Source organism: Hypanus sabinus, chromosome 7 (assembly GCF_030144855.1).
Source record: "Hypanus sabinus isolate sHypSab1 chromosome 7, sHypSab1.hap1, whole genome shotgun sequence".
Taxonomy (NCBI): domain Eukaryota; kingdom Metazoa; phylum Chordata; class Chondrichthyes; order Myliobatiformes; family Dasyatidae; genus Hypanus; species Hypanus sabinus.
The window spans coordinates 222,223-246,778 of record NC_082712.1 but is presented as its reverse complement, the minus strand read 5'-3'; the positions used below and the strand labels follow the sequence as shown (position 1 = coordinate 246,778).

General features: G+C 43.8%; 1 protein-coding gene and 1 non-coding gene across 2 annotated transcripts in view; one reads left to right on the top strand and one right to left on the bottom strand.

Annotated features, from left to right (window-relative positions):
* nup155 (nucleoporin 155) overlaps positions 1-4,555 on the top strand; it is a 283,923-nt gene extending 279,368 nt beyond the window's left edge. Inside the window, exons 32-35 of the mRNA XM_059974027.1 lie at positions 2,648-2,758; positions 3,335-3,471; positions 3,753-3,859; positions 3,962-4,555. Of these exons, the coding sequence (XP_059830010.1) occupies positions 2,648-2,758; positions 3,335-3,471; positions 3,753-3,859; positions 3,962-4,100 (494 nt within the window). The 3' untranslated portion in view covers positions 4,101-4,555. The remainder of the gene's footprint in view (positions 1-2,647; positions 2,759-3,334; positions 3,472-3,752; positions 3,860-3,961) is intronic.
* A 14,732-nt stretch (positions 4,556-19,287) lies between these two features.
* On the bottom strand, positions 19,288-19,451 carry LOC132397599 (U1 spliceosomal RNA). Its single transcript, XR_009513413.1, has one exon. It is a non-coding gene; the product is annotated as a U1 spliceosomal RNA (small nuclear RNA).
* Positions 19,452-24,556: the final 5,105 nt, after the last annotated feature.

The following is a 24,556-nucleotide window of genomic DNA, read 5'->3' as shown; positions in this document are numbered from 1 at the left end:
ATCAAAGTCAGAAACGGGAAGGGGACAAAAACTCTATAGGGTGTTTATTATAGACCTCCCAATAGTAATAGAGACATCAAGGAGCATATAGGGAGGCAGATTCTGGAACGGTGCAAAAACTGTTGTTGTGATGTGTGGCTTCAACTTTCCTAATATTGACTGGCATCTCCTTGGAGTGAGGGGTTTAGATGGGGTGGAGTTTGTTGGGTGTGTTCAGGAAGGTTTCCTGGCGCAATATGTAGATATTTTCCAACTGATCTAAGTCCAATGTGGAGAGCCATTGAGATTAATTCTGCCGTCAACTTATTGTGGTGATAGGCAAATTGCAGTGGGTCCAGGGCCTTCTGAGGCAGGAGTTTGTTCTACCCATGGCTAACCTCTCAAAGCATTTCATCACTGTGCATGTGAGTGCTACTGGGCAAGAGTCATCAAGGCAGCTGACACTACTCTTCTTCTGGATGCACCCGCCAGTTGGCTAGCACAAGTTTTCAGAGCCATTATCAGGTACTCCATTGGGGCCTGTTGCCTTGCGAGGGTTCACTCTCCTTAAAGTCAACCTAAAATCAGCATTCAAAACAGAAATCACAGGTGCAGCAGGGCTCTTCACAGCTGCAGTTACATATTCCCTTTCTAAGCAGGCATAGAAGGTGCTGAGCTCATGGGATAATGAAGTATCGCTGCCATTTATGCTATTGGGTTTCGCTTTGTAGGAAGTAGTCCTGCAAATCCTGCCAGAAATGTGCGTCCATTGTCACCTCCAGTCTCACTTGAATTATCTCTTTGCCCTTGAAATAGCCCTCCGCAAATCTTACCTGGTTTTCTTGTACAGACCTGAGTCACCAGATTTGAATGCCACAAATCTAGTCCTTAGCAGACAATGTACCTCCTGGTTCATCCATGGCTTGTGGTTTGGGAATGAACGGCGAGTTTTCAAGGCACACACACATCCACACACGTTTTAATGAAGTTGGTAACAAATGCAGCATACCCATCAAGATCCAAAGATAAATACCTGAATACAGTTCAACTCACCACTTGCAGTTCGTTCCACACTCTCATCCCCCTCACATTCCCCTTAAAGATTTCAACTTTCACCCCATAATCTATGACCTCCAATTTTAGCCTCACCCAATCCTCAGGGGAAAAAGCCTACTTGCATATATATTTGCTACAACGTGCCCATCTGCCATACTATGGCTTTAGTTCCCAACTCTTACGCAGATTACTTTAAGACCTTTGAACAGCACTAGCAAATCCCCCTACTAACAAACTGTTCATTGTCCAGTTCCAGTACAATCCACCCCCTCTGAGAGAGACTGACACAGAATAGAGGTATACAGTCACATGTGTAGGCAAAAGGGACTGGTTTAATTAGCCATTTTTAGCTTAATTATCATATAACCATATAACAATTACAGCACGGAAACAGGCCATCTCGGCCCTTCTAGTCCGTGCTGAACACTTACTCTCACCTAGTCCCACTGACCTGCACTCAGCTCATAACCCTCCATTCCTTTCCCGTCCATATACCTATCCAATTTTACTTTAAATGACAATATCCAACCTGCCTCTACCACTTCTACTGGAAACTCGTTACACACAGCTACCTCTCTCTGAGTAAAGAAATTACCCCTCGTGTTACTCCTAAACTTTTGCCTCCTAACTCTCAACTCATGTCCTCTTGTTTGAATCTCCCCTACTCTCAATGGAAAAAGCCTATCCACGTCAACTCTATCTATCCCCCTCATAATTTTAAATACTTCTATCAAGTCCCCCCTCAACCTTCTATGCTCCAAAAAATAAAGACCTAACTTGCTCAATTTTTCCCTGTAAGTTAGGTGCTGAATCCCAGGTAACATTCTAGTAAACCTTCTCTGTACTCTCTCTATTTTGTTGATGTCTTTCCTATAATTCGGTGACCAGAACTGTACACAATACTCCAAATTTGGCCTTACCAATGCCTTGTACAATTTTAACATTATATCCCAACTCCTATACACACTGCTGTGATTTATAAAGGCCAACATACCAAAAGCTTTTTCACCACCCTATCCACATGAGATTCCACCTTCAGGGAACTGTGCATCATTATTCCTAGATCACTCTGTTCTACTGCATTCTTCAATGCCCTTCAATTAGTTCACCACAACGTCCTAGGATGAAGGAAGAGCCTGGTCTTGTGATGTAATGTTCTATGATGTGTTGCAAATGTTGTTGAAAGTTCTTCTCAGCTGTAAATTATCTAGTTCGGCAGGCAAGTGGCTGTGGGTTGTTTGAGTCGATGGCTGATAAATGAATTACCCAGGAAGGAATGACTGATCATCACAACGTGGAGAAATGTCTGCTCATCCATTGTTGGATATTGAGTAAGCTGACAAATTATAGCTGACAAGGGATCAGAAAGGTGAGAATCATCACAGATGCATTGAAAAGATCTAACATTTTTGAGTGGCAACATATAGGTGAGAAATTGGAAGGTGCCAAGGAGATTTCCTAATTGCACCCAGCCCACTTAACCACCCCACTCCACCAACACTCCATCAGTTCTTTTCCTCCCACAGAAGCCACTAGACCTGCTGAGTTCCTCCAATAAATAGGCCAAAATGCCCTTTCTGCTTATTTATCTCTAGCACTGGTGTTTTTTCAGAGTTGGGTGACAGCAGGTTGATGAGTTCCATGGATCGGATGCAGACTCTGAGTATGAAACTTGTGTCACTTGGAAAAGTTTATGCTGGGACCCCACGCTATTTCCCACTTGGTAAGTACAGATCATGTATCCATGACTATGTGAGATTAGGAGGGGAGGGGAGGAAGGATTCAATGCAAGCACAGTGGAAAGGAGACTTCTACCTCAATATTAATCATCGTCTCCATCCACACCGTGTTTGGCACATTTACTCATTTTGAGATACAACACGAAACAGACCCTTCTGACCCAACGAGCCAGACCACCCAGCAACCCATCTGTTTAATCCTAGCATAATTGCAAGACAATTTGACAATGATTAATTAACCTACTAACCAGTACATCTTCGGTCTGCAGTAGGAAGCCCACATGGTTCACAGGTAAAGTTCTTTCAGATGATACTGGAATTGGATTCCAAACTCTGGAATGCCCGGAGCTGTAATAGCATCGAACTAACTGCTACACTACTGTGGCATACATAGTCTCTCCATCCAAACTGTGTCAGGCTCTGTGTCATGGGCATATGAAATAGTCATGGCTAGAATTATATATTAGGTTATGAGTGAGGAGTTGGAAGTTGCTAATAGACTGGTCTGGTGTGGGGTGGAGTAACCTGGACGGGTATTTGACTGCCTTCTATCTTTGCAGAGTTCTTGGTGCAGTATCTGGAACAGCAATCGTGTGTGCTGTCCTGGGACACAGGCTTTGTAACTTACACCATGCAGGAGATAGGAATATCCTTTCCGAGACTGCTGGAGATGTACACACAACTCTTCAAAACACGGGTACAGACAGACTGGAAGGTCCTCTTTGGGGGGGGGGGGGTCCCCGTCTGTGTCCATGGGTGTACCATGGTCCGCAGGAATATTGTTTTGTTTGTATATGTATACAGTCAGATGATAATGATTTGAACTTGCATTAGGGTTGGTGTATGTGTCTGTACATTTGGTTTACTTGAGTGAGTGTGTGTGTGTGTGTGTGTTTCACTAATATAAGTCTCACTACCACGGCCCTGATTGCTTGCTGACTGTAATTTCTAACTTACTTTGGTATGCTCTTGCTTTAGGATCCTTATTGGCAGAGGGTTAAAAAGCCCCTCCACTTGCTGGAGTGCATTCATGTTCTTCTCAGTGCTTATGTGCAAGAACCCACCAAAGTTGCAGTCCATGAGAGGTGAGTTGCAGATCCTTGGTAGTGTGAGCTCTACAATTCAGTGCTGTCAATATAATGGGTGTTTTCTTCTGCTATCTTTCACTAAATGTTGTTCCGTTACAGGCGACGTTTCACTAACTACTGCCTGGATGTGATTGGTCGGTTCCTTGTCGAGCTTCAGTCAATGAGCCCCACTTGTGCCTTACAGACAACAATTGGAAATTTCAAATCGTTACAATCTAAGCTTGATCGCCTGCAATGACAACCGGAGCACTGCAAAACACAGACAGACACACACACACACACACACATAAACACACACACACACACACACACACACATGTTATTGTACGTCTCCATGAGTCTGCACAATATTGCCATCCAGTTGTACTCTACATCAGCTGGTATTTCATAAACCAGCGTTCTGGATTTTCCAGCAAACCAAAATGGCACATATTCAGCCTGGGTATCGATTCTGCTACTGAACACATTCTGAAAGAGCAGAGTTTGCATTGCCAAGGTGACTCACTATATGCATTCCTGCTCCAGAGATCCTAATGAATATCTCTCATGGAAGAGGTGCTACCTATGTCAGCTCTATCTCAATTAAGACATCGGGACACAATCCAATTCCCTTGTTTTTATGTACTCAGTTTAAAAAGTATTAATTTTAATGTAAATTAGTTTTCTGCTGAAATTTAATAAAAGTGAACCTTGGATAATTTGAGGAGTATGTTTGGAAGTGAATATGCTCAGTGAACAAACAGACATACTTGGGCACTGCTGATTTGGTACACACAATTTCACATTTACATTGTTCAGTACACATCCTCCTTGCTCTGCCCAGGAAAATGCAGGCAGCTGTCCCTGGGATAATACAGCACCATATCAGAAAATTGTTTTCAAATAAAATAGTCAGAGATTGTATCATTAATACTGTTGAATTGAACTTTCAGTAGATCTGTGCCACTTCAGCAGTCAGACAAGTTGATGTGGGTCTTGACTATTACAGTCCAATCTGAGTAAGGACAGCAAATTCCCTTTTAGAGAAGACATGGTAGAATAGCTAATTAAATGTGTACAGGCTCCTTGCAGACCAAATCTGGCAGCCTCAATGACCTGAGGTTAATATAGAACATAGAACAATACACCACAGGGACAATGTTCAGCCCACAATGTTGTCTCAGACTAATTAACTTAGCAATGAAATGGCTAACTAATCTTTTCTGCCTACAGAATGCCTATATCCTTCCATTTTCATCGCATTGATGATGCTGGTGCGGTAGTAACTAATTTGGCAGGGGGATGGGAACCAGAGTGATAGTGCTGAAGATGAGATAGCTGATTTACAGAGGCAACGTGTAATGAGGAGAGTCTAAAATTGCAGTCAACTGGATGAGTTGCAACATAAAAGGCAGATAAATTCGAGAAGGGTGAATATAGGACTGAAAGTGTTATTTGAATGTGTGCAGTATATGGAATAAAGTAGATGAACTTGTAGCACAGTTACAGATTGGCATGGTATTGTAGAAGATTATAGCTTAGAGCTTATTCAGATCATGCAGGAGGCTGATAGGAAGGGGAAAGGGGCTAAGGAGGCAGTTCAGAGTACCCCTCTGGCCATTGCCCTCAACAAAAGGATACTTTGGATACTCTCGGGGGCGGGGGGGTGATATAACAGGAAAATCTCAGTGGTCAGGTTTCTGGCATTGAGTCTGCCTCTGTGACTCTGAAGTGAAGGGCAGTGGCGGAGGGGGGAGAAGAGGCGATCTGTGGTGATAGGAGATTCATCGGGGAAGGACAGGAGGTTCTGTAGGTGAGAACAAGAATCCTGGATGATATGATCCCTCCTGGGTCAGGATAGTCCTCAGCATTCATAAGTGGGAGGGTAAACAACCAGAAGTCGTCCGTGTAGGTTGGGTGTTCACAGAGTTTGGTGCTAAACTAAAGGGCAGGGCCTCCAGGATTGCTACCTGTGCCACATGCTAGTGAGGCCAGAACTAGGAAGGTGTGGCTAAGAAGTTGGTGTAGGAGGAAGGGCATAAGATTTTCCAATCATTGGGTTCTCTTCCAGAAAAGGTGGGACCTGTACAGAAGGGACAGTTTGCACCTGAACTGGAGAAGGGACTAATATTTTAGCGGGAAGGTTTGTTAATGCTGCATGGTGGGGTTTAAACTAGAGTTACAGGGGTTGGGAACCAGAGTATCAGAGCAGTTACTGGAGAGGTTGTAAAGAGGATTTTGTGGAAGACTTTAGGTAAAGTTAGTAATCAAAAGGTTGAGCATGCTGTGACTCGTGTCCTCAGCAGTGTATATTTCAATGTAAGAAGTATCATAGGAAAGGTGGATAATGGTGCTGTAGCTGGTTTACAAACAGTCAATGTGTAGTGAGGAGAGGTTGTTGTTAGGGCAGGATTTCAGACAATAGGACAAGTTGAAATGTAAAAGGTGGACATAATTAAAAATGGTGAAGACATGACTGAAGATGTTATATTTGCATGTGTGTAGTATATAGAATAAGGTAGATGAACTTGCAGCACAGTTGCAGATTGGCAGGCATGATGTAGGCATCACTGAATCATGGCTGAAAGAAGTTTATAGCTGGGAACTTAATATCCAAGGATACACATTGTATCCAAAGGACAGGTAGAAAGGCAAAGGGACTGAGGAGTCCTCATGCAAGAGATTAATTCATGGGTTGAATCTGTGGTGAAGAAGGCAAATGCAATGGCTTTGATTGGAGTACTGCACAGAAGCGTTCCTGCGTAGGTCCAGTCAAGAGCTTTAAAGACCCAGTCTCGAAAAAAAGAAGTACCATCAGGCGGAATGGTCGTCAGACTATTTAGGCTTCTGTGAGAATGGGCAGAGGCAAGGTAAGTAGGTGAGTTATTACTTATTTATTTTTTCCTGAACTAACGAGAGAAAAGGGGTATATCTGCTGAGCCAGTGTTCTGTTCTGGGTGCCAGATTTAAGATTTCCAGGAGACTGAACGAGAAGACACAGTTTTAATAAGTACAGGGGAGATGTCAAGTGTAAGTTTGTTTTATTTTTACACAGAGTGGTGAGTGTGTGGAATGGGCTGCTGGTGACGGTGGTGGAGGCGGATACAATAGGGTAGTTTAAGAGACTTCTGGATGGATACATGGAGCTTAGAAATATAGAGAGCTATGGGTAACCGTAGGTAATTTCTCAGGTAAATACATGTTCAGCACAGCTTTTTTTTAAGGATTATATGGGTCGGCACAACATGGAGGGCTGAAGGGCCTGTACTGTGCTGTAGTGTTCTATGGTTCTATATCTTTGTGGGCCAAAGGGCCTGTATTGTGCTGTATTGTATCCTATGCCTCTGAAACCAGCAGCCTCCCCGATGGCCACATCTACACCAGGTGCATCAAGATGCAGCTCCTTTGAGGCCGTGTTGGGGAACTGGAGCTGCAGCTCAAAGACCTTTGGCTTGTTTAGAAAAGTGAAGTGGTGATGGGAGGTACAGGGAGGTAGTCACCCCAAGGCTATGGGAGACAGATCAATGGGTGACTGTCAGGAGAGGGAAGGGAGAATGTCAGAAAGTGGTGAGCACCCCTGCGGCTGTCCCCCTTAACAATAAGGACTTAACAATATTTAATAGGTATATGGACAGGAAAGGAATGGAGGGTTATGGGCTGAGTGCAGGTCAGTGGGATTAGGTGAGAGTAAGCGTTCGGCACAGACTAGAAAGGCTGAGATGGCCTGTTTCCGTGCTGTAATTGTTATATGGTTATATCAGTATTATCTTGTAGTTCCATACAATGTTACATTAGGCTGTTACACATCTATTGTCAGAGAAGTACTTGCACAAATAGGTAAACCACTTTCATACAAGCAAGGACAGAAAACAGGGCAAAGTGAGTCTACTTATTTAATCAGTAAGTTATGGGTCAAAGTATTTGGTGAATACATTTCTAACTCTTCTGGCTTCAGTTTCATTGCCATCTGTTCTGAAATTGTTAGGTTGCGTTCAAGAAAACAATGAAATGGCGTGCTGCCACCTGACAGCGTTTTCAGAGTTCTCCGGTTACCCCATCCACACTGATCTGCCCAAGTGTCATTTTTAAAATTACACACCCTGGAGAACGTTTGTGAAAAGCTCTGGTTTCAGGGGACGAAAACACACTTTTAGTGTGGATGAAGGGTAAAAATGAAGATAAAAAGCTTCGGTTATGGATTTATCCGGTGGTGTGTGGACATAGCTATAGAAAACCTACAGGACAATTTTGGCCCACAATGCTGTGCCAACACACATACGTCAGAAATTACCTAGGGTTACACATAGCTCTCCATTTTTCTAAACTCGGTGTACCTATCCAGGATCTCTTAAAAGACCCTATTGTATTTGCCTCCACCACCATTGTTAGCAGCCTGTTCCATGCACTGACCACTCTCTGTAAAAAAAAAAAATACCCCTGACATCTCCTCTGTACCAAAAAACCTTAAGCACCTTAAAACTGCCCTCTTGTACTAGCCATTTCAGCCCTGGGAAAAAGCCTCTGACTATCCCAAGATGAATGCCTTTCATCATCTTATACACCTCTCACCCTTCATCGCTCCAAGGAAAAAGGCCGAGTTCACCCAACCTATTTTCATAAGGCCTGCTCCCCAATCCAGGCAACTTCCTTGTAAATCTCTGTAAACTTTCTATAGGTTCCGCATTCTTCCTGTAGTGAGGTGACCAGAACTGAGCACAGTACTCCAAGTGGGGTTTGACCAGAGTCCTTTATAGCTGCAACATTACCTCTCGGCTTGTAAACTAAATCCAACAGTTGATGAAGGCCAATGCACCGTATGCCTTCTTAACCACACAGTCAACCTGTGCAGTTTGAGTGTCCTATGGACTCGGACCCCAAGATCCCTCTGATCCTCCACACTGCCAAGAGTCTTACCATTAATACTATATTCTGCCATCATATTTGACCTACCAAAATGAACCACCTCACACTTATCTGGGTTGAACACCATCTGCCTCTTCTCAGCCCAGTTTTGCATCCTATTGATGTCCCGCTGTAACCCAGGGGTTTAAAAAGAGGCCCACTTTTAGGAGCGGGCAGTGTCGGTGCTTGGGAGCAGAGTGTTGGGCTTTGGCTCAGCGGGCTTCAGCGCAAGGGGACTTCGTTGAGAGGAAATCAGTGAGCCTGAGTACGTGCTTGCTAAGGTAAAAAAGGTAAGGTCAGTAGGTACTTTTTTTCATTTATTCTGACTTATCTGGGATCAGGTAATGGGGGAGACAGTTAGAGCAGTGGTGTGCTCCGTATGCAGTATGTGGGAGGTCAGGGTCAACACAGTTGTCCCTGATGACCACACCTGCAATAGGTGCATCCAGCTGCAGCTCCTATCAGACCGAGTTAGGGAATTGGAGCAGGAGCTGGATGAACTACGGATCACTTGGGAGGCAGAGATGGATAAGAGTTATCGGGAGGTAGTCACACCGAAAAGACAGGAGGTAAGCAAATGGGTGACAGTCAAGAGAGGCAGGGGGAGCAGACAGAGAGAGCAGAGCACCCCTGTGGTCGTTCCCATCAACAATAAGTATACCGTTTTGGATACTGTTGGTGGGGATGACTTACCAGGAACAAGTTGCAGTGGTCCTGTCTCTGGCACTGAGGTTGGACCCTCGACTAGGAAGGGGAGGAGGGAAGAGAAGAGAGCAGTAGTGATAGGGGATTCTATAGTCAGGGGGGCAGATAAGAGATTTTGTGGGGAAGATCGGGAGTCTCGGATAGTATGTTGCCTCCCTGGTGCCGGGGTCCGGGACATCTCAGATCGGGTGCAGGTTATTCTTGAGAGGGAGGGCAAGAACCCAGATGTTGTGGTCCATGTAGGGACCAACGATGTGGGTAGGATGAGTGAGGGGGTCCTGCGTAGTGAGTTCAGGGAGTTAGGTGCGAAGCTGAAGGGCAGGACCTCCAGGGTAACAATCTCAGGATTGCGACCTGTGCCATGTGCAAGTGAGGCAAGGAACAGAAGGATTATACAGATTAATACGTGGCTGAGAGGATAATGCAGGAGGGAGGGCTTCAGGTTTTTAGATAATTGGGCTTTGTTCCTGGGAAGGTGGGATCTGTTCCGACGGGACGGTTTACGCCTGAACTGAAGCGGTACTAACATTCTTGCAGGAAAGTTTGCTAGTGCTTCTCGGTGGGGGGGGGGAGCGGGTTTAAACTAAATTTGCAGGGGGCAGAGATCCAGAATGCAAGAGAGGATAGCGAGATGAAGAATAAAGGACAGGTGGGGACTACATGGTTCTGGAATATTAAGTAGAATATTTGTGTAGAAATAGCAGGAGCTCTGACGGAGATCTTTAATATGTCATTAGAAACGGGGATTGGGCCGGAGGATTGGCGTATTGCTCATGTGGTTCCATTGTTTAAAAAGGGTTCTAGAAGGAAGCCTAGCAATTATAGACCTGTCAGTTTGACATCAGTGGTGGGTAAATTAATGGAAAGTATTCTTAGAGATAGTATTTATAATTATCTGGATAGACGGGATCTGATTAGAAGTAGCCAGCATGGATTTGTGCGTGGAAGGTCATGTTTGACAAACCTTATTGAATTTTTTGAAGAAGTTACGAGGAATGTTGACGAGGGTAAGGCAGTGGATGTAGTCTATATGGACTTCAGCAAAGCCTTTGACAAAGTTCCACATGGAAGGTTAGTGGTATTAATGCTGGAGTAATAAAATGGATTCAACGGTGGCTAGATGGGAGATGCCAGAGAGTAGTGGTGGATAATTCTTTATCGGGATGGAGGCCGGTGACTCGCGGGGTGCCTCGGGGATCTGTTTTGGGCCCAATGTTGTTTGTAATATACATAAATGATCTGGATGATGGGGTGGTAAATTGGATTAGTAAGTATGCCGATGATACTAAGGTAGGAGGTGTTGTGGATAATGAGGTGGGTTTTCAAAGCTTGCAGGGAGATTTATGCCAGTTAGAAGAATGGGCTGAATGTTGGCAGATGGAGTTTAATGCTGAGAAGTGTGAGGTTCTACATTTTGGCAGGAATAATCCAAATAGAACATACAGAGTAAATGGTAGGGCATTGAGGAATGCAGAGGAACAGAGAGATCTAGGAATAACTGTGCATAGTTCCCTGAAAGTGGAGTCTCATGTAGATAGGGTGGTGAAGAGGGCTTTTGGAACGCTGGCCTTTATAAATCAAAGCATTGAGTACAGAAGTTGGGATGTAATGCTAAAGTTGTACAAGGCATTGGTAAGGCCAAATTTGGAATATTGTGTGCAGTTCTGGTCACCGAATTATAGGAAAGATATCAATAAATTAGAGAGAGTGCAGAGACGATTTACTAGGATGTTACCTGGGTTTCAGCAATTAAGTTACAGAGAAAGGTTGAACAAGTTAGGTCTCTATTCATTGGAGCGTAGAAGGTTGAGGGGGGATTTGATCGAGGTATTTAAAATTTTGAGAGGGATAGATAGAGTTGACGTGAACAGGCTGTTTCCATTGAGAGTAGGGGAGATTCAAACTAGAGGACATGATTTGATAGTTAGGGGGCAGAAGTTTAAGGGAAACACGAGGGGGTATTTCTTTACTCAAAGAGTGATAGCTGTGTGGAATGAGCTTCCTGTAGAAGTAGTAGAGGCCAGTTCAGTTGTGTCATTTAAGGTAAAATTGGATAGGTATATGGACAGGAAAGGAGTGGAGGGTTATGGGCTGAGTGCGGGTAGGTGGGACTAGGTGAGATTAAGGGTTCGGCACGGACTAGGAGGGCCAAGATGGCCTGTTTCCGTGCTGTGATTGTTATATGGTTATATGGTTAAGTGTGTAGTAGAGAAAAGTGAGGCGGAACAAGTGATAAGGAGGACACATGTACAGAGGGATGGTCTGACGGAACATGAAGTTAATTGTGCAGAAAGAATAAGTAAATTTAGGAAGGACAACAAAATTCAAGGGGCGTATAGCCCGATGGGAGTTCGGGGAGCTGGGTTAAGCACAATAGGCAGTGATTTAAACAGAGAGAGGAGAAATGGGCTAAAAATTCTATATCTGAATGCACGAAGTGTCAGAAATAAGGCGGATGAGCTTGAAGCTCAGGTGCGAAAGGGTAACTATGATGTTTTTGGGATAACGGAGACATGGCTGCAGGGAGATCAGACCTGGGAAATGAATGTACAAGGGTATACGTGCTATCGTAGGGACAGAAATGTGGGCAGAGGGGGTGGGGTGGCCCTGTTGGTGAGGAATGAGATTCAGTCCTTTCCAAGGGGGGACATAGGATCAGGAAAAGTAAAGTCTGTGTGGATAGAACTGAGGAACAGTAAGGGCAAAAAGACCCTAATGGGTGCTGTCTACAGGCCACCAAACAGCATGGATATTGGGTGCAAGTTGAATAGGGAGTTAACATTGGCATGTGGCAAAGGAAATGTCGCAGTCGTTATGGGGGATTTCAACATGCAGGTGAACTGGGAGAATCAGGTTGGTGCTGGACCCCAGGATAGGGAGTTTGTAGAGTGCCTACGGGATGCATTCTTGGAACAGCTTGTACGAGAGCCGACCAGGGACAAGGCTATTCTGGATTTAGTGTTGTGTAATGAACAGGATTTGATAAACAATCTTGAAGTAAAGGAGCCATTAGGAGGTAGTGACCTTAATATGATAAGTTTTTATCTGCAATTTGAGAAGGATAAGGGCAGATCGGAGGTGTCGGTGTTACAGTTGAACAAAGGAGACTATGGAGCCATGAGGGAGGAGCTGGCTAAAGTTAACTGGACGGATATCCTAGCAGAAAAGACAGTAGAACAGCAATGGCAGGTATTCTTGGGAATAATGCACAAGGTGCAATATCAGTTCATCCCCTGGAGAAGGAAGGATTCAAAGTGGGGAAAGGGGCCACAGTGGTTGACAAAGGAAGTCAGAGATTGCATAGCATTAAAAAAAAGGAAGTATGACAGAGCTAAGGTGAGTGGGAGGACAGATGATTGGGAAATTTTTAAGGAACAACAGAACTTAACTAAAAAGGCAATACGGGGAGAAAAAATGAGGTACAAACGCAAGCTAGTCAGGAATATAAAGGAGGATAGCAAAACTTTTTTTAGGTATGTGGAGAGAAAGAAGGTAGTTAAGAACAATGTTGGGCCCTTGAAGAATGAATTGGGTGAAATTGTTATGGGAAACTGAGAAATGGCGGAAGAATTTAATAAGTACTTTAGATCTGTCTTCACTAGGGAAGACACAAGCAATCTCCCAGATGTATGGATGGGCCAAGGACATAGGGTAACAGAGGAAATGAAACAGATTGACATTAGGAAGGAAACGGTGATGAGTAGACTGATGGGACTGAAGGCTGACAAATCCCCAGGTCCAAATGGTCTGCATCCTAGGGTACTAAAGGAGGTGGCTCTGGAAATTGCGGATGCATTGGTAATCATTTTCCAATGTTCCTTAGATTCAGGATCAGTTCCTGAGGATTGGAGAATGGCTAATGTTATTCCACTTTTTAAGAAAGGAGGGAGGGAGAAAACAGAGAACTATCGTCCTGTCAGCCTAACATCAGTAGTGGGGAAGATGCTAGAGTCCATTATTAAAGATGAAATAATGGCATATCTAGATAGCAGTGATAGAATTGGGCCGAGCCAGCATGGATTTACCAAGGGAAAATCATGCTTGACTAATCTATTGGAGTTTTTCAAGGATGTAACCAGGAAGTTAGACAAGGGAGATCCAGTGGATGTAGTGTACCTCGATTTTCAGAAGGCATTTGATAAGGTCCCACATAGGAGATTGGTGGGTAAAATCAGAGCTCATGGCATTGGGGGGAAGATATTGACATGGATAGAAAACTGGTTGGCAGATAGAAAGCAAAGGGTAACGGTGAATGGGTGTTTCTCAGAATGGCAGGTGGTGACTAGTGGGGTGCCACAGGGCTCGGTATTGGGACCACAGCTGTTTATGATTTACATCAACGATTTAGATGAAGGCATTGAGAATAACATCAGCATGTTTGCTGATGATACTAAGCTGGGTGGCAGTGTGACATGTGATGAGGATGTTAAGAGAATTCAGGGTGACTTGGATAGGTTGAGTGAGTGGGCAGATACTTGGCAGATGACGTTTAATGTGAATAAGTGTGAGGTTATCCACTGAGAATAAGAACAGGAAGGCAGATTATTATCTGAATGGTGTAGAGTTAGGTAAGGGAGAAATTCAAAGAGATCTAGGAGTCCTTGTTCATCAGTCACTGAAGGTGAATGAGCACGTGCAGCAGGCAGTGAAGAAAGCTAATGGAATGTTGGCCTTCATTACAAAGGGAATTGAGTACAAGAGCAAGGAGATCCTTTTGCATTTGTACAGGGCCCTGGTGAGACCACACCTGGAGTACTGTGTACAGTTTTGGTCTCCAGGGTTAAGGAAGGACATCCTGGCTGTAGAGGAAGTGCAGCGTAGATTCACAAGGGTAATTCCTGGAATGTCCAGACTGTCTTGTGCAGAGAGGTTAGAGAGACTGGGCTTGTACACACTGGAATTAAGGAGATTGAGAGGGGATCTGATTGCAACATATAAGATTATTAAGGGATTGGACAAAATAGAGGCAGGAAATATGTTCCAGATGCTGGGAGAGTCCAGTATCAGAGGGCATGGTTTGAGAATAAGGGGTAGGTCATTTAGGACAGAGTTAAGGAAAAATTTCTCCCAGAGAGTTGTGGGGGTCTGGAATGCACTGCCTTGGAAGGCAGTGGAGGCCAATTCTCTGGATGCTTTCAAGAAGGAGTTAGAGAGGTATCTTATGGATAGGGGAATCAAGGGATATGGGGACAAGGCAGGAACCAGGTATTGATAGTAGATGATCAGCCATGATCTCAGAATGGCGGTGCAGGCTCGAGGGGCTGAATGGTCTACTTCTGCATCTATTGTCTATTGTCTATAACCCCTGACACTATCTACAACACTCCAACCTTTGTGTCATCAGCAAATTTATTAACCCATCCCTCCACTTTCTCATCCAGGTCATTTATAAAAATCACAAAGAGAAGGGGTCCTAGAACAGATCCCTGAGGTATACCACTGGTCACCGAACTCCATGCAGAATTTGATCTGTCCACAACCACACTTTGCCTTCTGTGGGCAATCCAATTCTGAATCCACAAAGCAAGGATCCCATGCCTACCTACTTTCTCATTAAGCCTTGCATGGGGTACCTTATCAAATGCCTTGCTGAAATCCATATACACTACATCTACTGTTCTACTTTCATCAATGTGTTTAGTCACATCCTCAAAAAATTCAGTCAGGCTCCTTAGGCAAGACCTGCCTTTGACAAATCCATGCTGACTATTCCAAATGTGACTCTCCAAATCATGACTCTCCAAATGTTCATAAATTCTGCCTCTCAGGATCCTTTCCATCAACTTACCAACTTACCAACCACTGAAGTAAGGCTCCCTGGTCTATAATTTCCTGGGCTATCTCTACTCCCATTCTTGAATAAGGGAACAACATCTGCAACCCTCCAATCCTCTGGAACCTTTCCTGTCCCTATTGATCATTGCCAGTGGCTCAGCAACCTTCTTCCTTGCCTCCCACAATAGCCTGGAAACATGTAATAATAACAGGGCTGTCATGGTGGGAGATTTTAAATTGGCACCTCCCTAGAGCAAGGGGTTTAGATGCGGTGGAGTTTGTCAGTTGTATTAAAGAAGGTTTCTTGACACAATCTGTAGATAAGCCTACAAGAGTAGAGGCTGTACTTGATCTGGTATTGGGAAATGATCCTGATCAGATGTCAACTCTTTCAGTGGGAGAGCATTTTGGAGATAGTGATCACAACCTCCTTTACCCTGGCATTGCAGAGGGGCAGGAACAGACAAGTTAGGAAATTGTTTAATTGGAGTAATGGGAAATATGAGGGTTTCAGGCAGGAACTTCAAAGCATAAATTGGTAACAGATGTTCTCAGGAAAATGTATGGCAGAAATGTGACAAATGCTCAGAGGAGGGTACAAGAACCGTGGTGTACAAAGGCTGTTGAAAATCTAGTCAAGAAGAAAAGCTTATGAAAGATTCAAAAAACTAGGCAATAGTAGAGATCTAGAAGATTATAAGGCTAGCAGGAAGGAGCTCAAGAATGAAATTAGGAGAGCCAGAAGGAACCATGAGAAGGCCTTGGTGAGCAGGATTAAGGAAAATCCTGAGGCATACTACAAATATATGAAGAGCAAGAGGATAAGACGTGAAAAAATTGGAGCAAAATGGTGTGACGGTGGAGAAGTGTGTATGGAACCGGAGGAGACAGTAGAGTTACTTAATGAATACTTTGCTTCAGTATTCACTACAGAAAAGGACCTTGGCAATTGTAGGGATGACTTACAGTTGATTGAAAATATTGAGCATATAGACATTGAGGAAGAGGATGTGCTGGAGCTTTTGGAAAGCATGAAGTTGGTTAAGTCTTCTGGACCAGATGAGATGTAACCCAGGCTACTATGGGAGGTGTGGAAGGAGATTGCTTAGCCACTGGCAATGATCTTTGCATCATCAATGAGGATGGGAGAGTTTCCGGAGGATTGGAGGGTTGCAGATGTGGTTCCCTTATTCAAGAAGGGGAGTAGAGAAAACCCAGGAAATTATAGACCACGGAGTCTTACTTCAATGGTTGGTGACCTGTTGGAAAAGATCCAGAGAGGCAGGATTTATGAACATTTGGGGAGTCATAATATGATTAGGAATAGTCAGCATAGCTTTGTCAAAGGCAGTTCATTCTCTGCAAGCCTGATAAGGTACCCCATGCACGGTTTATTGAGAAAGTAAGGAGGCATGGGATCCAAGGGGACCTTGCTTTGTGGATCCAGGATTGGCTTGCCCACAGAAGACAAAAAATGTTTGTAAACGGGTCATTCTGCATGGAGGCCGGTGACCACTGGTGTGGCTCAGTGATCTGTTCTGGGACCCCTTCACTTTGTGATTTTTATAAATGATTTGGATGAGGAAGTGGAGGGATGGGTTAATGAAATTGCTGATGACACAAAGATTGGGAGTGTTGTGGATAGTGTGGAGGGCTGTCAGAGTTTACAGCAGGACATGGGTAGGTTGCAAAACTGGGCTGAGAAGCGGCAGATGGAGTTCAACCCAGTTAAGTGTGAGGTGGTTCATTTTGGTAGGTAAAGTATCATGGCAGAATATAGTATTAATGGTAAGACTCTTGGCAGTGTGGAGGATCAGAGAGATCCTGGGATCTGAGTCTATAGGACACCCATAGCTGCAAAGCAGGTTGACTCTGTGGTTAAGAAGGCATACGGTGCATGGAAACATAGAAAACCTACAGCATAATACAGGACCTTCATCCCACAAAGTTGTGCTGAACATGTTCACACCTTAGAACTACCTAGACTTACCCATAGCCCTCCATTTTTCTAAGCTCCATGTACTTATCCAGGAATCTCTTAAAAGACCCTATCATTTCCGCCTCCTCCACCACTCTCTGCATAAAAAACTCACCTCTAACATCTCCTCTGTACCTTCTTCCAAGCACCTTAAAACTATGCCTTCTTGTGTTAGCCATTTCAGCCCTGAGCGGGAAGTTGGATGATTGGGAACAATTGGTAACGAAAAAGGCTATAAGATGAAATACAAGGGCAGACTAGCCAATAACAAAGCAGGATAACAAAAGCTTTTTCATTTATATAAAGAGTAAGAGGTGAGAGTTGATACTGGACCACTGGAAAATGATGCTGGTGAGGTAGTAAAGGGGGACAGAGAAAAGCCAGATGAACTTACCAGATACTTTGCATCAGTGTTCACTGTGGATGACACTAGCAGTGTGCCAGAGGGGTGTGAGTGAGAGGGAGCAGGAGTGAGTGGTGTTGCTATGACAAAGGAGAAAGTGCCTTAAGGTGAATAAGTTACCTGGGCCAGATAGACTTCATCCCAGAGTCCTGAGAGAGGTTGCTGAAGAGATAACGGATGCATTGGTCACGATCTTTCAAGAATCACTTGATTCTGGCATGGTCCCAGAGGACTAGAAGATTGAAAATGTCACTCCACTCTTTAAGAAGGGAGGAAGGCGAAAGAAAGAAAATTATAGGCCATTTACCCTAACCTCAGTGGTTAAAGTGTTGGAGTGTATTATTAAAGATGAGGTATTAGGTTACCTGGAGACTAATGATACAATATATTAAAGTCAACATGGTTTCTGTGAAGGGAAATCTTGCCAGACAAATCTGTTAGATTTCTTCAAGGAAGCAACAAGCAGGGTGGATAAAAGAGAGGAAGTAGATGTCATTTACTTTGATTTTCAGAAGGCATTTGATAAGGTGCCACATATGAAGCTGCTTAACAAGATAAAATCCTATGGCATTACAGGAAAGATACTGACATGGATAGCAGAATGGCTGACAGGCAGGAGGCAGAGAGCAGGAATAAAAGGAGCCTTTTCTGATTGGCTGCCAGTGACTAGTAGTGGTACTCATCAGGGGTCAGTATTGGGACTACTGCTTACCATATTGTTTGTTAATGGTTTGGATAATGAAATTGATGAGTTTATGGCAAGGTTTGTGGGGATATGAAGATAAGTGGAGGGGTAGGTAGTGCTGAGGAAGCAATGTGATTGCAGCAGGACTTAGACAAATTGGAAGAATGGGCAAAAAAGTGGCTGATGGAATGCAGTGTTGGGAAATGTATGTTAATGCATTTTGGTAAAAGGAACAGTAGTGTAGACCATTTTCAAAATGGGGAGAATGTTCAAACCTCGGAATATCCAAGATGCAAAGGGAAGCATTGTGCAAAACTCCCAGAAGGTTAATTTATAGATTGAGCCTGTGGTAAAGGAGGCAAGTACAATGTTAGCATTTATTTCAAGGGGAGTAGAATATAAAAGCAAGGAGATAATGCTGAGGCTTTATAAGACCCTAGTCAGGCTACACTTGGAAGATTGTCAACAGTTTTGGGCCCCATATCTCAGAAAGGATGTGTTGTCATTGGAGAGAGTCCAGAGGAGTTCACGAGGATGATTCTGGAAATGAAGGGAATAACATACGCGGAGTGTTTGGCACCCTTGCACCTGTACTCTGGAATTTAGAAGAATGTGGGGGACATTCAATCTTGCTGAATGTTCAGACTAGATAAGATGGATGCGGAGCGAATGTTTCCTATGGTGGGGATATCCAAAACTAGAGGGCACAGCCTCAGAATCGAGGGGTTCCCTTTTAGAACAGAGGTAAGGAGGTATTTTTTTTTTTAGCCAGAGAGTAGTAAATCTGTAAAATGCTGGAACACAGAATTGGGTGGTGATGAAGTCTGTGTGTATATTTAAGGCGGAAGTTGATCGTTTCCTATTTGTAGGGTATGGCGAGAATGCATGCGTATGGGGTTGAGTGGGATCTGGAATCAGCCATGATGGAATGGTGGAGCAGACTCAATGGGCAGACTGGCCTAATTGTGCTACTATGTTTTATGGTCTGTTTTTTTTTTCAGGGGAGAGTGCGAACACAGTCCCCCACTACCACAAATTTTGCAGTCGAGTATCCTGCATTTGGGGACATCGCAGGCGTCAGCACACCCGAAGTGCAATGGGATAGCCTCATCCTGGGAGAACCATCTTCATGATCACGGTCTCTCCCCTGCCAGGTAAGTATTGGTCTTCTGGTTTTAACTCTTCCCATCTTCATAAACCCTGATGACCATTACAACCCTTCCCTTCCATGTAATCCCCCAATGTCTACACCACACCCCATCTCAATAAACCCCAACATTACCCAACTCCCAACCTTTGTAAACCCCTCCAACTCCTACAATATTCCTCCTCAGTAAACCCCTCTGACCACTACAAGCCTCCCCATCTCTGTTAACCCTCCGACCCCTACACCCCAACCCTTCTCTGTAAATCCCTCTGACCCCTACATCCCTACCCATCTCAATAACCTCCTCTGAACCTAACACCCCTCATCTCTGTAAACCCTTGCTTTCCTACACCTTTCCCCATTTCTGTTACCTGATCACTATACTCCACATCTCTATAACCCAATGCCTACAACACTCCCCATCTCTGTAAACCACGATAGTAACTATATTCCTCCCCATCTCTGTAAACCCCTCTGACCCCTGAAGTACTCCACCTTGCAGTAAACCCCTCTCACCACTACAAACTTCCCCAACTTTGTTCACCCTCTGACCCCTCAACCATCGTCATCTCTGACATCAAACCCCTACTCATATGAAAACCTTGCCTACTCCCATGCCCCCCCAACTCTGTAGCTCCTTTTGAACCCAAGACCCCTTCCCATCTCCATAAATCCTGATGACCACTACATTTCTGTAATTCCTCCAATGCTTACACCCCTCCCCATCTCTGTAAACCCCTCCAAACCGTACACATCTCCCCATCTCTGTAAACCCCTCCAAACCGTACAGACCTCCCCATCTCTGTAAACCCCTCCAAACCCTACACCCCTCCACATCTCTGTAAACCCCTCCAAACCGTACACACCTCCCCATCTCTGTAAACCCCTCCAAACCCTACACCCCTCCCCATCTCTGTAAACCCCTCCAAGCCTTACACACCTCCCCATCTCTGTAAACCCCTCCAAACCCTACACCCCTCCCCATCTCTGCAAACCCCTCCAAACCCTACACCCCTCCACATCTCTGTAAACCTCTCCAAACCCTACACCCCTCCACATCTCTGTAAACCCCTCCAAACTCTACACCCCTGCCCATCTCTGTTAAACATACCAAATGGTACACCCCTCCCCATCTCTGTAAACCCCTCCAAACCCTACACCCCTCCACATCTCTGTAAAGCCCTCCAAACCCTACACCCCTCCCCATTTCTGTAAAGCCCTCCAAACCCTACACCCCTCCCCATCTCTGTAAACCCTTCCAAAACCTACACCCCTCCCCATTTCTGTAAAGCCCTTCAAACCCTACACCCCTCCCCATCTCTGTAAACCCTTCCAAAACCTACACCCCTCCACATCTCTGTAAACCCCTCCAAACCCTACACCCCTCCAAACCCTACACCCCTCCAAACCCTACACCCCTCCAAACCCTACATCCCTCCCCATCTCTGTAAACCCCTCCAAAACCTACACCCCTCCCCATTTCTGTAAACCCCTCCAAAACCTACACTCCTCCCCATTTCTGTAAACCCCTCCAAACCCTACAGCACTCTCCTTCAATGTAACTCATTTTCACTAGAACATCCCTCCTGATTTCCATAAACCCCAACAACCACTACAGACCTCCAAACCTTTGTAACCCCCGATGATATTCCTCATCTCAGTAAACCCCTCTGGCCACTACAAATCGCCCCATCTCTGTTAACTCTCTTTTCTTTTCAAATCTTATTATTATTATTATTATTATTCAAAAATAGTACAGGTACATCGCAGTAACAAAACTCACAATTCCTTAAAAAAAGATTATCTTAAAGATTGAAAATTTTTGTGAATAAAAAAAACCCTACTAAGCAAGAAAAGTGAGGAAAAAAACCCATCGGGGGTACAACCCCGGAGCCATGTGTCATACAGAAAGCTTCTAAAAATAAACATCAAACCACCAACAAGAAAAAAAGATAGATCAAAAAAAAAATTACAGCTTAGATCGTGGAGGAAATTTATCAATTAACTGAAATGATAATAACGAGCAAATGAGGCCCATCTCTTCTCAAAATCAAATAAAGGTTCAAAGGTTCGACTTCTAATTTTCTCCAAACTGAGACACAGCATCACTTGAGAGAACCATTGTGACAAAGTAGGAGCTGATATATCCTTCCATTTTGACAAGATGGCCCTCCTAGCTATCAATGTAACAAACGCAGTAACATGTTGGTCAGGCACAGAAATACCATGGATATTTTGAGGAATTATTGCAAAAAGCACAGTCAATTTATTAGGTTGTAAGTTGATTCCGAGTGCTTCAGAAATTGTCAAAAGACTGACTTCCAAAACTGTTTTAATATAGAACATGGCCAGAACATATGTGTCAGTGTAGCTATCTCAGTTTTACATCTATCAACATTGGGAAATATTTTAGAAAGTCTCTCCTTTGTCAAATGATAATGATGTACAATTTTAAATTGAATCAGGAATGACTAGCACAGATCGAAGAAGAGTTAACCAGCTTCAGAATCCACATCCAGTCCTCCCATATAAAAGTCAAATTGAGTTCCTTCTCCCAATCCTGTTTAATCTTAAGTAAAGGACACTTATCCCATTGTAATAATAAATTATAAATTCTTCCAATAGAACCTTGCATCAAAGGGTTCATATTCATAATAGTAACTAACAAGTCAGACTCCAATATGTGAGGAAAATTACTTAAATATTTTTTGTAAAATATGTCTAACTTGAAGATATTGTAAAAAGTGTGAATCTGAGAGAGAATATTTATCGATTAATTGTTCAAAAGACATCAATTTTCCTTCTTTAAATAGATCTAAAAAAGAATTAATACCTTTATTTTTCCAAAGTAAAAAATTTGGATCACTCCAGGAAGGTTTAAAAAGTAATTACGATAAATTATAATACAAAGTTTAAATTTTTTAAGATTAAAAAAATTGTGGAACTGGAGCCAAATTTGTAAAGAGAGCTTAACCACAGGATGTAGGTTTAAATTAGCAACTTCAGCTAATTGTATAGGTAGAGCAACTCCTAATAATGAAGTTAAATAAAACTGTTTCACAGTTCTCAGTTCCAGGTCTACCCAAATTGGCTGATCATTCCTATCACTCCAATATAACCAAAAGGACATATATTGCAAATTAACAGCCCAATAATACATTCTTAGATTAGGCAAAGCGAGACCACCATCCTTTTTCAACTTTTGTAAATGACATTTACTAATTCTTGGTCTTTTATTATCCCAAATAAAAGATAGAATAATAGAATCAATTCGATCAAAAAACTTCTTAGTCAAAAAAACAGGAATATTCTGAAATAAATATAGAAACTTTGGTAAAATCATCATTTTAACTACATGAATATGACCAACAAGTGAAAATGTAAGTGGGCTCCATCTACTAAATGAGTACTTCATAGAGTCCACTAAAGGAGGAAAATTGGCTTTATAAAGATCCTTATATTTTTTTAGTAATTATGACACCTAAATATCTAAAAGAATCCATAACTTTAAAAGGAATATTATCATATATAGAGACAGATTCATTTAAAGGAAGTCATTCACTTTTACTAAAATTTATTTTATATCCTGAAAAATCTCCGAATTTGTCAAATAATTTTAACAAAGCAGGAATAGATTCTTCAGGCTTAGATATATATACCAATAAATCATCAGCGTAAAGAGAAATCTTGTGCATGGTCTCATTCACAAAAATCCCATGAATATTTTCGGCTTCACCAAGAGCAATAGCAAGGGTTCTATTAAGTTAAATAACAAAGGACTTAATCGACAACCTTGTCTTGTCTCCCGTGATAGCTGAAAAAAGGAGACCTACAGTTATTAGTGACAACAGTAGCAATAGGAGCTTTATTTATCATTTTAATCCAATTATTAAAATTAATACTGTTACGAAGGATGAACAACTCTGATGGGCAGAAGGATGCAGAATGGTCCCTGCCCCCCCCCCCCCCCACTTTTGGAGAACCGCAAATCGCTTCTATTTCGATGCTGCTACCAAGGAAGTAAGAGAGACAAAAGGAAATCTGCCAGGGCAGTTGTTATTGATAACAGCTCATGAAAGAGAATGAGAGAGAGAGAGAGAGAGACAGCTAAGAGGTACACAAGGTGGAACGTCTCCTACTGACAAAAGCCATTGATTTACTGCTATTGTCTTTTGGAGAAGGATTGTGTACTTGGTACTGTTCTATTCATTGAAACCCCTCAGGGGGCAACCAGAATGGGTTGGTTTGATGGGTTATATCATCCCAACCTGATTGACACCTGAGACCCCGTGAGTGGGGATAAAAGTGAAGTCTGGGGTAACACCCCTCAGACGTACCAGGAGAAATGCTAGTGAGCATCAGAAACCCATGAGACAGGGTGGGACATCAAAGACCGAGCGAAGGGTCGGTAAATTTTAGCTCACAGTGTTTTGTAGCGAGACCGGTGGGGGCTTGTGTGTGTGTCCATTCTCACCTGGGTGACACTGAAGAATGGTCTGGCCGGTGACTGCAACAGGACAAGAAGATAACAGAAGGTTTGCCTGCTGCAATCTCTCTCTCTCTCTCTCTCCCTCTCCCTCTCCCTCTCTCCCTCTCTCCCTCTCTCCCTCTCTCCCTCTCTCTCCCCCTCTCCCCCTCTCCCCCTCTCCCCCTCTCTCCCTCTCTCCCTCTCTCCCTCTCTCCCTCTCTCCCTCTCTCCCCCTCTCTCCCCCTCTCTCCCCCTCTCTCCCCCTCTCTCTCCCTCTCTCTCCCTCTCTCTCCCTCTCTCTCCCTCCCTCTCCCTCCCTCTCCCTCTCCCTCCCTCTCTCTCCCTCTCTCTCCCTCTCCCTCTCCCTCTCTCTCTCCCTCTCTCCCTCTCTCCCTCTCTCCCTCTCTCCCTCTCTCCCTCTCTCCCTCTCTCCCCCTCTCCCCCTCTCCCCCTCTCCCTCTCTCTCCCTCTCTCTCCCTCTCTCTCCCTCTCTCTCCCTCTCTCTCCCTCTCTCTCCCTCTCTCTCCCTCTCTCTCCCTCCCTCTCCCTCTCCCTCTCCCTCCCTCCCGCGACTTAAGTTAAACTTCACCATCGTAAGACTATCCATTTACCCCTAGACTTTGATAGAGCTCGGTTTTGATTCCTATTTCCA